We start from the raw sequence: 14,099 nt of genomic DNA, 5'->3' as shown, positions 1-14,099 counted from the left end.
TAGGATCATTGGGACACAAACTCCTCTACCACGATAAGGTGGCAGCTCAGAAAGAATAATTACTCACAGTAACTTAATGATAATAATAATAATGGATTAGATTTGCATGGCACTTTTCTATACACTAGGCACTCAAAGCGCTCACAGAGAAGTGAGAATCCATCATTCATTCACTCCACATTCACAAATGGTGGTGGTAAACTACATTTGTAGCCACTGCTGCCCTGGGCTAGACTGACAGAAGCGTGGCTGCCAATTTGCGCCTACGGCCCTTCCTCCCGCCACCAAACATTCATACACCAGTGTAAGCGGCACTGGGAGCAAGGGTGAAGTGTCTCACCCAAGGACACAACGGCAGTGACTTGGATGGCAGAGGCGGGGATGGAACCTGGAACCCTCAATTGCTTACATAATTCAAATTAACTTAAAAAAAGACCACAATATTTTAACACAATGTTACCGTCAGAATGTCACACATGCACATCTTTTAAATGTTTTACTTGAATGCACGCCATTTATTTGCCCCAAAAGAGTTTTATCTAAAGGATGGTGAAGTTTGCCAGTGAGCACATCAGTCAGTCTTTGAACTGACATATGAATTGACCTAATTACGAACAGTATAACAACCCACGCCATTCAGGTAACCATGCCCTGCGGCTAAGGTAAAGGAGCATGTGCGCTCAAAATAAATTGATTGATTAATATGCTAATCTGCGCGTATACATGATTACTTTGACAGCGTTCCTAAAAGCAACTAATAGCTTTGTGTTAACAGCACACAGGAAGCACTATTTGATCTCTCTCTCACACACACACACACACACACACACACACACACACACACACACACACACACACACACACACACACACACACACACACACACACACACACACGGCTGTGGACGTTTTTGGACTCACTGATGGTCGAAATGAAATCCAAGAAGCACTCCTTTGGGAAGAGGGAGTTCTCCAATCCTCGGAAATAGAGCTTGAGCACTCCTGCAACTGAGTTGATATCGTGCTCATCGCGATCGTCTATCAAGGGATCTTCTCCTGTATTATTCAAAGGGAAAAATGCATTGAAATCAGCCCCTAAGAGAGCTTTTTTCTCACTGAAAGCAGGCAGCAAAATATATCACCTTTTATATACAGTACCAGTCCGAAGTTTAGACACACTTGCTCAAAGCTGTTAGTGATGGGTCAAACGATACTGAAGCATCGACGCATCAAGAAACACAAGGACTGATACCCCTCGATACCTCCGTGTGTGTCACTTTACGTAGTCTATCCCAGTTGGAATCGGGTCGAAGGCAGTGTACACCCTAGACAAGTCGTCACCTCATTGCATCGTTTTATATTCCTAATATTTGCCAACTATTAATTTTTTGCAGGTTAAATGTAGTGACTTTTTTAAGCCAGCAGATGGCACTATTATGAAACAGCAAGTGTCAATAGAACCAGAGAGTGTGCCACACACTCACTAAGGCAGGGATGTCAAAATCAAATACATCAGGCCAAACAAAACAATTTAAAGTTAAAGTTAAAGTACCAATGATTGTCACACACACACTAGGTGTGGTGAAATTTGTCCTCTGCATTTGACCCATCCCTTTGTTCAACCCCCGGGAGGAGAATCATTTTGGTGATTTAACCCCCACTTCCAACCCTTGATGCTGAGTGCCAAGCAGGGAGGTACTGGGTCCCATTTTTATAGTCTTTGGTATGACTCGGCCGGGGTTTGAACTCACAATTTGCTACAAGCTGAGGGTCGGACTGGTTTAATGTTTATTAAAACATATTAAAATGACTGCACATAACCTATTGAACCAAGAGCTAACAGTGTACTGTATTTTATTTAATGATTAGATTAATAAAGCAATATTTTCTTATGGCTCTGTCAGTTATTTCAAGGGAAAACATTTTCAACAGGCAAAGAGCAAACAAGTAAATGCCCTTCAAAAATAAAATATGTTCCTTAATATCAAGATGGATACATAAATGACAACCCTTTTCCAAAACACAATATAGAATGTGAGATATAACAGGATAATACATAGATTCATCATTTGTTTTCAAAATGGTTACAAAAAAGAGGGACCCCAAAAATTTACTGTGGGATCCCATTTTTATGACTTGATGGGGTCCATGGAACCCCATTTTGAAAATTCCTAGCGCCAACATTGATGGGAGTATTGGTGCGTGCAAAACAGCAGCAGGTGGCTGTGGCCTGCGGGCCGGTTCTAATACTAATCAAATATCATCCCGGGGGCCATAGATTATTCATTCATGGGTCGGATCTGGCCCGCGGGCCTTGACTTTGACACATAGGCACTAAAGCATCATTCACGGGTACGTTACACTGTACTTTGTATAAGTACAAGCATCCTTTGCCAGTAGACATACATACTAGTTTTCAAAAATATATATATTTTTTATAACTATATAAAAAGAAGTAGACCACAAACAAACGTCCACTGCGGAGGACTCTGGTTCTCAGGAGCTTATACACAGTACAGTATACTTGGAATTATTATGTGTTATGTTATGTATGTTTCAGAATGAAGTAGTTTCAAGAGACTGACTTGAAAATTATATATTTATAGCAGTTTTTGGGATGCTAACTCACCCCTCTCGAAGGAATTTTTAATATCATTGACCTCGACCTGCGATCCAGGCACTCGGAATATGCCTTGCTGCTGCAGCCCTGAAAGAAGAAGAAGATACAAGCCGCCATTATCGCCACAACACACAACAAAAAGCGGGTGAAGTAATCATCGTCATCATGGGAGATGTTTAGCTTCCCCACTAGGAGAGGGCCGTCTGTGTAACCCCAGCATGTGGTTCCAGTTAAAGGGCTCCTAATCAGTTGTCTGGGGTTTCATTGGGTCCAGATCCAGGGGAGAGATGCCTGCAGGCTACAGCAATGAGCTCAAAACAGATGTGAAGGTAGACGGGGCGGAGCTATAAAAAGGAGGAGGGGGCTGCGTGTGATCCCTTGTTATGAGCTTGTCAAATCCCTGGTGTGCACGCCTGCAGCCATTTGTGAAGAACACAGAAGTACCTCATGCAATAGATGAATAGGAGCCTCACCGTATAGGTTGATGTATCTGACACAGCTCTCCACCACCACCGGAATAGGTTGACCGGAATCCTGCAACAATACACACAAGAAAATCAACAAACTGCATGACTCTTAGAATAAACAGCTTTGTGTATGCTTAAGCATCAGCAGGTATGTTACTACGGATTAGTCAAACAGCTTTATTAGTCTCATTGGTCGCAACATTAGGCACACAAATAAACCAATACATTATGGTGCATTATGCATGTTTAATGTACATACTTCTGTACTTCCTGACTTTGTATGAGGGAAATTAATCTTCTTTTAAAAGTAAATATTGATGTATTTTTATTCCTCTAGTGACAGAGGTGACAAGTTTGGTTACTAATACAAATATTTGATGGTGCACTAATTAATTGTTTTGGCTTCAGACACTTTGTTTTTTCACAAAGGTCTTGCAACTATTTGGGATAATTGTTCAAATCAGATTACAGTCCTCCCTCGCCTCATCACGCTTTGAAGTTTGTGGCTTTATTTAATCACGTTTTGAGTATATTCTATGTATTTTTAAATTAAATATTTTCAAACATAAAAATGGCTAAATAAACTAGAAATATGAATACTACAATAGTATTGGCCACTAGATGAGACCAAACCACTCAGAGTGGCCTATTCCGTATCTTGGCCACTGAATGGCTCAGGCAGCATTACTATATTGGATTAAACGTGTGTAAAGGTGACTGTGGGTTTTGTTTAATATTTAAAATATTAAATAACAGGTCTTTAATTCCAACTTTACTTAATCAATGACACATTGAAAAATGTAATAATTATAATTGAAAAATGTATTTATTAATGTATGTCCCATTTGACCCTCCATAGAATAATACATAGCTAAACAATACACATTATTAAAATATCATGCAAAAACGCAGATATTTTTCATTTTTGATGCATCAAGAACACGAACAAAGGACCCAGATTTCCCTTGCCCGGACCCCGGTCACCGGGGCCACCCTCTGGAGCCAGGCCCGGAGGTGGGGCACGATGGCGAGCGCCCATGGGGCCCGGCTGGGCACAGCCCGAAGAGGCAACGTGGGTCCCCCCTCCAATGGGCTCACCACCCATAGCAGGGGCCATAGAGGTCGTGTGCAGTGTGAGCCTGCCGGCAGCCGAAGGCAGGGCACTTGGCGGTCCGATTCTCAGCTACATAAGCTAGCTCTTGGGACGTGGAACGTCACCTCGCTGGGGGGGAAGGAGCCTGAGCTAGTGCGTGAGGTGGAGAAGTTCCGGCTAGATATAGTCAGACTCACTTCGACGCACAGCAAGGGCTCTGGAACCAGTTCTCTTGAGAGGGGCTGGACTCTCTTCCACTCTGGCGTTGCCGGCAGTGAGAGGCGACGGGCTGGGGTGGCAATTCTTGCTACCCCCCGGCTCAAAGCCTGCACGTTGGAGTTCAACCCAGTGGACGAGAGGGTAGCCTCCCTCCGCCTTCGGGTGGGGGGACGGGTCCTGACTGTTGTTTGCGCTTACGCGCCAAGTGGCAGCTCAGAGTACCCACCCTTTTTGGATTCACTCGAGGGAGTACTGGAGAGTGCTCCCCCGGGTGATTCCCTCGTTCTACTGGGGGACTTCAACACTCATGTTGGCAACGACAGTGAAACCTGGAGAGGCGTGATTGGGAAGAATGGCCTCCCGGGTCTGAACCCGAGTGGTGTCTTGTTATTGGACTTTTGTGCTCGTCACAGATTGTCAATAACAAACACCATGTTCAAACATAAGGGTGTCCATATTTGCACTTGACTCCAGGACACCCTAGGCCGCAGTTCCATGATCGACTTTGTAGTTGTGTCATCGGATTTGTGGTCTCATGTTTTGGACACTCGGGTGAAGAGAGGGGCGGAGCTTTCTACCGATGACCACCTGGTGGTGAGTTGGCTGCGATGGTGGGGGAGGAAGCCGGACAGACCTGGCAGGCCCAAACGCATTGTGAGGGTTTGCTGGGAACGCCTGGCAGAGTCTCCTGTCAGAGAGAGTTTCAATTCCCACCTCCGGAAGAACTTTGAACATGTCACGAGGGAGGCGCTGGACATTGAGTCAGAGTGGACGATGTTCCGTACCTCTATTGTCGAGGCGGCCGATTGGAGCTGTGGCCGCAAGGTGGTTGGTGCCTGTCGTGGCGGTAATCCTAGACCCCCTGGTGGACACCAGCGGTAAGGGATGCCGTCAAGCTGAAGAAGGAGTCCTATCGGGCTCTTTTGGCTCATAGGACTCCAGGGGCAGCAGACAGGTGCCGACAGGCCAAGCGGTGTGCGGCTTCAGCAGTCGCGGAGGCAAAAACTCGGACATGGGAGGAGTTCGGGGAGGCCATGGAAAACGACTTCCGGACGGCTTCGAAGCGATTCTGGACCTCCATCCGCCGCCTCAGGAAGGGGAAGCAGTGCAATGTCAACACCGTGTATGGTGGGGATGGTGTTCTGCTGACCTCGACTGCGGATGCTGTGGATCGGTGGAGGGAATACTTCGAAGACCTCCTCAATCCTACCAGCACGTCTTCCTATGAGGAAGCAGGGCCTGGGGAATCTGTGGTGGGCTCTCCTATTTCTGGGGCTGAGGTTGCCGAGGTAGTTAAAAAGCTCCTCGGTGGCAAGGCCCCGGGGGTGGATGAGATCCGCCCGGAGTTCCTTAAGGCTCTGGATGTTGTGGGGCTGTCTTGGTTGACAAGACTCTGCAACATCGCGTGGACATTGGGGGCGGTACCCCTGGATTGGCAGATCGGGGTGGTGGTTCCTCTCTTTAAGAAGGGGAACCGGAGGGTGTGTTCCAACTATCGTGGGATCACACTCCTCAGCCTTCCCGGTAAGGTCTATTCAGGTGTACTGGAGAGGAGGCTACGCCGGATAGTCGAACCTCGGATTCAGGAGGAACAGTGTGGTTTTCGTCCTGGTCGTGGAACTGTGGACCAGCTCTATACTCTCGGCAGGGTCCTTGAGGGTGCATGGGAGTTTGTGGACTTGGAGAACGCATTCGACCGTGTACCCCGGGAAGTCCTGTGGGGAGTGCTCAGAGAGTATGGGGTAACAGACTACTGTCTTATTGTGGCGGTCCACTCCCTGTATAATCAGTGTCAGAGCTTGGTCCGCATTGCCGGCAGTAAGTCGGACCCGTTTACAGTGAGGGTTGGACTCCGCCAAGGCTGCCCTTTGTCAACGATTCTGTTCATAACCTTTATGGACAGAATTTCTAGGCGCAGTCAGGGCGTTGAGGGTATCTGGTTTGGTGGCTGCAAGATTAGGTCTCTGCTATTTGCAGATGATGTGGTCCTGATGACTTCATCTGGCCAAGATCTTCAGCTCTCACTGGATCGGTTCGCAGCCGAGTGTGAAGCGACTGGGATGGGAATCAGCACCTCCAAATCCGAGTCCATGGTTCTCGCCGGGAAAAGGGTGGAGTGCCATCTCCGGGTTGGGGAGGAGATCTTGCCCCAAGTGGAGGAGTTCAAGTACCTCGGAGTCTTGTTCACGAGTGAGGGAAGAGTGGATCGTGAGATCGACAGGCGGATCGGTGCGGCGTCTTCAGTAATGCGGACGCTGTATCGATCCGTTGTGGTGAAGTAGGAGCTGAGCCGGAAGGCAAAGCTCTCGATTTACCGGTCGATCTACGTTCCCATCCTCACCTATGGTCATGAGCTTTGGGTCATGACCGAAAGGACAAGATCACGGGTACAAGCGGCCGAAATGAGTTTCCTCCGCCGGGTGGCGGGGCTCTCCCTTAGAGATAGAGTGAGAAGCTCTGTCATCTGAGAGGAGCTCAAAGTAAAGCCGCTGCTCCTCCACATCGAGAGGAGCCAGATGAGGTGGTTCGGGCATCTGGTCAGGATGCCACCCGAACGCCTCCCTAGGGAGGTGTTTCGGGCACGTCCGACCGGTAGGAGGCCACGGGGAAGACCCAGGACACGTTGGGAAGACTATCTCTCCCGGCTGGCCTGGGAACGCCTCAGGATCCCCCGAGAGGAGCTGGACGAAGTGGCTGGGGAGAGGGAAGTCTGGGCTTCCCTGCTTAGGCTGCTGCCCCCGCGACCCGACCTCGGATAAGCGGAAGAAGATGGATGGATGGATGGAGTTTCAAAGAATAATTTATTTTCGATTCAACATGATTCTTGATTCCAACTGAATCCAGAAATGTATTATTTGGTATAATAATTCAAATTAAACTTTTTTAAAACAGGTTACTTCTGGTTGCATGGAGAGGGCCTTAAAAACCTATTTTTAAAAGTAGACTCTTAAAAAAAAACAAAAAAACTACAACATGTTTTTTTAAACAATTCTTGAAAATTATTCATCGATTTAAAATTGCGATTCAAATGTAAATTGCTTTTTTTGTGCACCCCTACTATTTATTTGTTTACATTTTTTTAAATCATATTTGGGGAAAGCCTTTAAAAGTGTGTGAGGCATGTAATAGGGCTTAAAGTGTAAAAAAAAAAAAAAAAGCCTTTTTGTGGGTGTGTAATATCTGATTTAGCAATATTATCTTGGACCCGATCGCAGGTGTGCCTAATGAAGTGGCTGGTGAGTGCCTATTCCCTAACAACACAGGTACCTGGATGCGAGCACGAGCATTCCTTCTCCCTCTGGAATAGGCAGGAAAGCACAGAAGCAGAAGCAAGAAGGACAAAGAAGCATCAAGTTAGGGAAGCAAATCAACGAGGAGGGACGTCCTCTGGAGGTTAAAGGAGCAAGAGCACGAGAGCTGGACAACGGGGAAAGTAACCGTGTGCAGTTAAAGGACAAGCAGACCCACTGATGTCACCTACCACCAAAATAAGTGACAGTCATTTGGAAAAACAGAAGTGCCACAATGCCTGCAACAGATAGGATTAGATCAGGGGTGTCCAAACTTTTTCCACTCAGGGCCGCACACTGAAAAATTAAAGCATGCAGGGGCCATTTTGATATATTTTTTCTATTCTTAAAACCAAGACAATACAGAATATAGTTTCGTTTTTTTTAACCCATAAGGTTCTCGGTCATAACAATGTTAAAAAATAAGACCAATATTAATATTATTTTATCTTTCAACGCTTAAATCTCCAGATCAGTTTCAGGTCTATCTGTCAATATAAAGTGAAAACATTAAAAAAAAAAAATGTTTTATGCTCTTTATGCGAATGAAAACCATGTTTTCTATGGCAAAAACACAAAGTATGCAATGTCAAAGTATAATATTTGATGTCAAGTAATTGGAGCCGAAATCGGTCAATAATTCATAACCCCATTTATTTTAATTCATTAATATTATTATTATTTAACAATTACAGTTTTTTTTTTAAATACAAAAAAATCCCACAAAAATTTTTGGGGATACAAAAGTCACACTCAAGGCCCGGGGGCAGATGTGGCCCGCCACTTAATTTTATTTGGCCCTCGAAAGCCTGGACATATGTATCACTAAAGTACTGTAACTTTTCTTACTAAATGTATTATTTATTTCTATTTTGGGAAACAAAAACATATATGTACTCCATGTAATCGCAAATTATGTTAACTTAAATATTGTGTAGTTATGCAAAAATATATTATCAAATATTCAAACCATTTTTTAAATATAAATACATACTAATAATAATGATTTCAAAGCAAGTTATCCATCAAATTGTGCAATGTAAAAGTAGCAATAGATTTCATGGTAAAGTTGTGAAATTTACTGTGCAGCATTTACAGCATTTTTTTCTAAATGAAAAAAACAGTACTTTTTTTACTGTAATAAACTGTGGTGCCATTTTGGCATTTACAGTAATACACCAAAAAATTTACAGTTGTTGATTTACGGTACAAAAAAACCCCAAACAAAACAAACTGGCAGCTCAGGTGTCAAAATTTTACTGTAAAATATCAGTTTTTTTTTAATTTACAGTAAAAAAACAAATGTAAATTTTACAGTAAAATTCTGGCAACTGACCTGCCTTTTTTTAACCATAAAAACAGAAGTACCATTTTTCCATTTACAGTAATATACACTAAATATTGAGGTGAAATTATTGCAACTTACCATATATTTTTTTTATTTTAGTTTAAAAAAAAACCAACTAATAAAATGCATTAAAAAAATGTGTAATAATAGTATTCACTGTTAGACGCGGCTCTCTAGGGCCAAACATAACTGTGAAGTGGCCCTCAGTGAAAACGACTTTGACACCTCTGCTCTAGAACAACATCAAATCTGTCGCTTGTAAGTGTTCATTATTTTTTAAATGTTATTTTAAATTTTGTTGTTGTTGTTGTTGTTGTTTTAAAAGAAACAGCTGTGTGCCGCAAATGTCCCTTGGGCCGTACTTTGGACACCCCTGGATTAAAGGTTAAAGGTTGAGGACGAACAAAAAGTCAAAATTAGGAAGAGAATGAAGAGGAGAGGTCAGAGCTGCCTCCCTTCCTCCGGACCGACACCACAAGGTACCTTGATGAAGGTCTCCAAATCGCAGTTAAACAGCTTATGGTTATAGACAGAGCGCGGCCGAAGCTTCCGCATTTTCTGTGGTTTAGGGGGAAGGGTGGGGGGTCTAGGAAATGATGGACAAAAGGAACGTCATCGCCATGTTCTTTGAAATGTTCTTTGAAATGTTCTTCTTGAATATTCAGAAGTCCGGGAATGAAATATGTCTTGTGTCAAACGGAGCATTCAGAATGAGTCATGATGGTCACTCAATGGAATACATGGCAGGGCAAAAACATCACACATTATCAATAAGCTAATTAATAACTCTCTGGAAGTAATTTCCATGGAAAACACCCATAAGATCCTTGATTTTTCTAGGAATATTCCCTGTGTGAGACAAGAACACACATTTATTTCCCCTTTGTACGTTCTAAACAGTGAAAAACTGCTAGTACGAGGCAACTAAAAATGTGTGACTGTGAGGGAGTCAGTAATAACTACTCCCTCCATGATATGGCCTTTATTGTGGGTGGAGACATTGACACGTTGGGTGAGGTTGAGGCAGTCCAGTACTTCTTTTTGTTAACTATCTGTCTAGCTGCACATGCTGGAAAAGAGTAGCGAGGGCAAAATAATGAATTTATTGACTGTGCAGTGTGAAAGCCGATGTGTTAACTTTGCAATTAAGTAAACGCATTCTCAAAGGAATATACCCTGCGGACGTACTTTCTGACGAAACCATCAAATTTCAATGTACGGCCACGGAGCCCTTGAAACTGCGGCCCTCTTCACAGATGGCCTCCTCTGCAGTGGATGTTTGTTTTTACTCTTTTTTTTTTTGCCAGAGGTACACATTTCAAAAAACAACGTCCAATGCAGAGAACGTTGGAAAATACACAGTACAGGCCAAAAGTTTGGACACACCTTCTCATTCAATGGGTTTTCTTTATTTTCATGCCTACCGTATTTTTCGGATTATAAATCACAGTTTTTTTCATAGTTTGGCCGTGGGTGCGACATATACTCCGGACCGATTTATGTGTGAAATTATCAACACATTACCGTAAAATATCCATCCATCCATCCATCCATCTTCTTCCGCTTATCCGAGGTCGGGTCACGGGGGCAGCAGCCTAAGCAGAGAAGCCCAGACTTCCCTCTCCCCAGCCACTTTGTCCAGCTCCTCCCGGGGGATCCCGAGGCGTTCCCAGGCCAGCCGGGAGACATAGTCTTCCCAACGTGTCCTGGGTCTTCCCCGTGGCCTCCTCCCGGTCGGACGTGCCCTAAACACCTCCCTAGGGAGGCGTTCGGGTGGCATCCTGACCAGATGCCCGAACCACCTCATTTGGCTCCTCTCGATGTGGAGGAGCAGCAGCTTTACTTTGAGCTCTCCCCGGATGGCAGAGATTCTCACCCTATCTCTAAGGGAGAGCCCCGCCACCCGGCGGAGGAAACTCATTTCGGCCGCTTGTATCCGAGATCTTGTCCTTTCGGTCATAACCCAAAGCTCATGACCATAGGTGAGGATGGGAACGTAGATCGACCGGTAAATTGAGAGCTTTGCCTTCCGGCTCAGCTCCTTCTTCACCACAACGGATCGATACAGCGTCCGCATTACTGAAGACGCCGCACCGATCCACCTGTCGATCTCACGATCCACTCTTCCCTCACTCGTGAATAAGACTCCGAGGTACTTGAACTCCTCCACTTGGGGCAGGGTCTCCCCCGCAACCCGGATATGGCACTCCACCCTTTTCCGGGCGAGAACCATGGACTCGGACTTGGAGGTGCTGATTCTCATCCCAGTCGCTTCACACTCTGCTGCGAACCGATCCAGTGAGAGCTGAAGATCCTGGCCAGATGAAGCCATCAGGACCACATCATCTGCAAAAAGCAGAGACCTAATCCTGCGGCCACCAAACCAGATCCCCTCAACGCCTTGACTGCGCCTAGAAATTCCGTCCATAAAAGTTATGAACAGAATCGGTGACAAAGGGCAGCCTTGGTGGAGTCCAACCCTCACTGGAAACGTGTCCGACTTACTGCCGGCAATGCGGACCAAGCTCTGGCACTGATCATACAGGGAGCGGACCGCCACAATCAGACAGTCCGATACTCTCTGAGCACTCCCCACAGGACTTCCCGAGGGACACGGTCGAATGCCTTCTCCAAGTCCACAAAACACATGTAGACTGGTTGGGCAAACTCCCATGCACCCTCAAGGACCCTGCCGAGAGTATAGAGCTGGTCCACAGTTCCACGACCAGGACAAAAACCACACTGTTCCTCCTGAATCCGAGGTTCAACTATCCGGCGTAGCCTCCTCTCCAGTACACCTGAATAGACCTTACCGGGAAGGCTGAGGAGTGTGATCCCACGATTGTTAGAACACACCCTCCGGTTCCCCTTCTTAAAGAGAGGAATCACCACCCCGATCTGCCAATCCAGAGGTACCGCCCCCGATGTCCACGCGATGCTGCAGAGTCTTGTCAACCAAGACAGCCCCACAGCATCCAGAGCCTTAAGGAACTCCGGGCGGATCTCATCCACCCCCGGGGCCTTGCCACCGAGGAGCTTTTTAACTACCTCAGCAACCTCAGCCCCAGAAATAGGAAAGAGCCCACCACAGATTCCCCAGGCACTGATTCTTCATAGGAAGACGTGTTGGTAGGATTGAGGAGGTCTTCGAAGTATTCCCTCCACCGATCCACAACATCCGCAGTCGAGGTCAGCAGAACACCATCCTCACCATACACGGTGTTGATAATGCACTGCTTCCCCTTCCTGAGGCGGCGGAGGGTGGTCCAGAATCGCTTCGAAGCCGTCCGGAAGTCGTTTTCCATGGCCTCCCCGAACTCCTCCCTTTTCCGAGTTTTTGCCTCCGGTCCTCACGACTCCGCTTGGCCTGTCGGTACCTGTCCGCTGCCTCAGGAGTCCTATGAGCCAAAAGAACCCGATAGGACTCCTTCTTCAGCTTGACGGCATCCCTCACCGCCGGTGTCCACCAACGGGTTCTAGGATTACCGCCACGACAGGCACCAACTACCTTGCGGCCACAGCTCCAATTAGCCGCCTCGACATTGGAGGCGCAGAACATGGTCCATTCGGACTCAATGTCCAGCACCTCCCTCGTGACATGTTCAAAGTTCTTCCGGAGGTGGGAATTGAAACTCTCTCTGACAGGAGACTCTGCCAGACGTTCCCAGCAAACCCTCACAATGCGTTTGGGCCTGCCAGGTCTGTCCGGCATCCTCCCCCACCATCGCAGCCAACTCACCACCAGGTGGTGATCGGTAGAAAGCTCCGCCCCTCTCTTCACCCGAGTGTCCAAAACATGAGGCCGCAAATCCGATGACACAACTACAAAGTCGATCATGGAACTGCGGCCTAGGGTGTCCTGGTGCCATGTGCACATATGGACACCCTTATGTTTGAACATGGTGTTTGTTATGGACAATCTGTGACGGGCACAAAAGTCCAATAACAAAACACTGCTCGGGTTCAGATCCGGGCGGCCATTCTTACCAATCACGCCTCTCCAGGTTTCACTGTCGCTGCCAACATGAGCATTGAAGTCCCCCAGTAGAACGAGGGAATCACCCGGGGGAGCACTCTCAAGTACTCCCTCGAGTGAATCCAAAAAGGGTGGGTACTCTGAGCTGCGGTTTGGCGCGTAAGCGCAAACCACAGTCAGGACCCGTCCCCCCACCCGAAGGCGAAGGGAAGCAACCCTCTCGTCCACCGTAAAATATCAAATAATATTATTTATCTAATTCACGGAAGAGTAGGGATGATGTTTGATAAGGAATTATCGAGTTCGAGCCTATTATCGAATCCTCTTATCGAACTGATTCCTTATCGATTCTCTTATCGAGTCCAGATAGGTTGTTGTATATGGAAAAAAACACACAATATTTGGTTTAACAAAAGCTCACTTTTATTATATAATAAAAAAATAAAATTTAATAAATAAATAAATATTGACTGTTACCCACCTTAAAAAATAAATAAAAATAAATAAATATTGACTGTTGTTACCCAAAGTATATTAAGTGGGATTTTTCAGAGAAACAAATATATACAGTAACACAAAAACAACCTGTCTCTGTGATCACAATAGGTGTATAAATAATAATATAGTGTTAAATAAAATCAGTGCCTTGGGCACAAAACTGAAAATAATACAGCTCTCCAAAAAGTGCACTTCTGCTGCTATTTGACATAACTGTGTGTTATGATGCTTTGACATTTTTGCACTTTATTTCTTTATTGAAAGAAAATTCTATGAAGAGAAAAGTTGTTTGCAAATGTGGTTACAATGCTAAAAAATGAAAAGTTAAAGCTAAAAAAAGAAATACACTTTATTGAGTTAACATTATTTCTTTATAGGGGGAAAAATGTTATGAGCTAGAGAATATAACAACTACACTACCCAGCGTGCAACGGGAGTTACGAGCATGCGCGGTAGCCCCGAAAAGTGTTGCATGTTGCCACGCTGTGAAAGTAAACGTCAAGAACTCAGCCAACACGCCTCGTCTGCATTATTTATAATTAGACAGACAACACATCTACAGTGTGATTTTGTTTTGTTTACAAGGAAA

General features: G+C 45.5%; 1 protein-coding gene across 5 annotated transcripts in view; it reads right to left on the bottom strand.

Moving 5' to 3' along the window:
- Window positions 1–14,099, bottom strand: part of srgap3 (SLIT-ROBO Rho GTPase activating protein 3) — a 256,795-nt gene that overhangs the window by 31,001 nt on the left and 211,695 nt on the right. For 3 of the 5 annotated variants that reach the window (XM_062054132.1, XM_062054140.1, XM_062054166.1), the window contains exons 12-15: window positions 9,520–9,622; window positions 3,093–3,153; window positions 2,629–2,706; window positions 921–1,055 (exon numbers count right to left, since the gene is read on the bottom strand). In XM_062054132.1, coding sequence (XP_061910116.1) covers window positions 921–1,055; window positions 2,629–2,706; window positions 3,093–3,153; window positions 9,520–9,622 — 377 coding nt within the window. Of the gene's footprint in view, window positions 1–920; window positions 1,056–2,628; window positions 2,707–3,092; window positions 3,154–7,665; window positions 7,697–9,519; window positions 9,623–14,099 lie in introns of all 5 variants that reach the window. The other 2 variants (XM_062054149.1, XM_062054156.1) reach the window with 1 other exon arrangement.

This window comes from Entelurus aequoreus, linkage group LG01 (genome assembly GCF_033978785.1).
Source record: "Entelurus aequoreus isolate RoL-2023_Sb linkage group LG01, RoL_Eaeq_v1.1, whole genome shotgun sequence".
Taxonomy (NCBI): domain Eukaryota; kingdom Metazoa; phylum Chordata; class Actinopteri; order Syngnathiformes; family Syngnathidae; genus Entelurus; species Entelurus aequoreus.
This window is presented reverse-complemented; position numbering and strand designations above follow the sequence as displayed.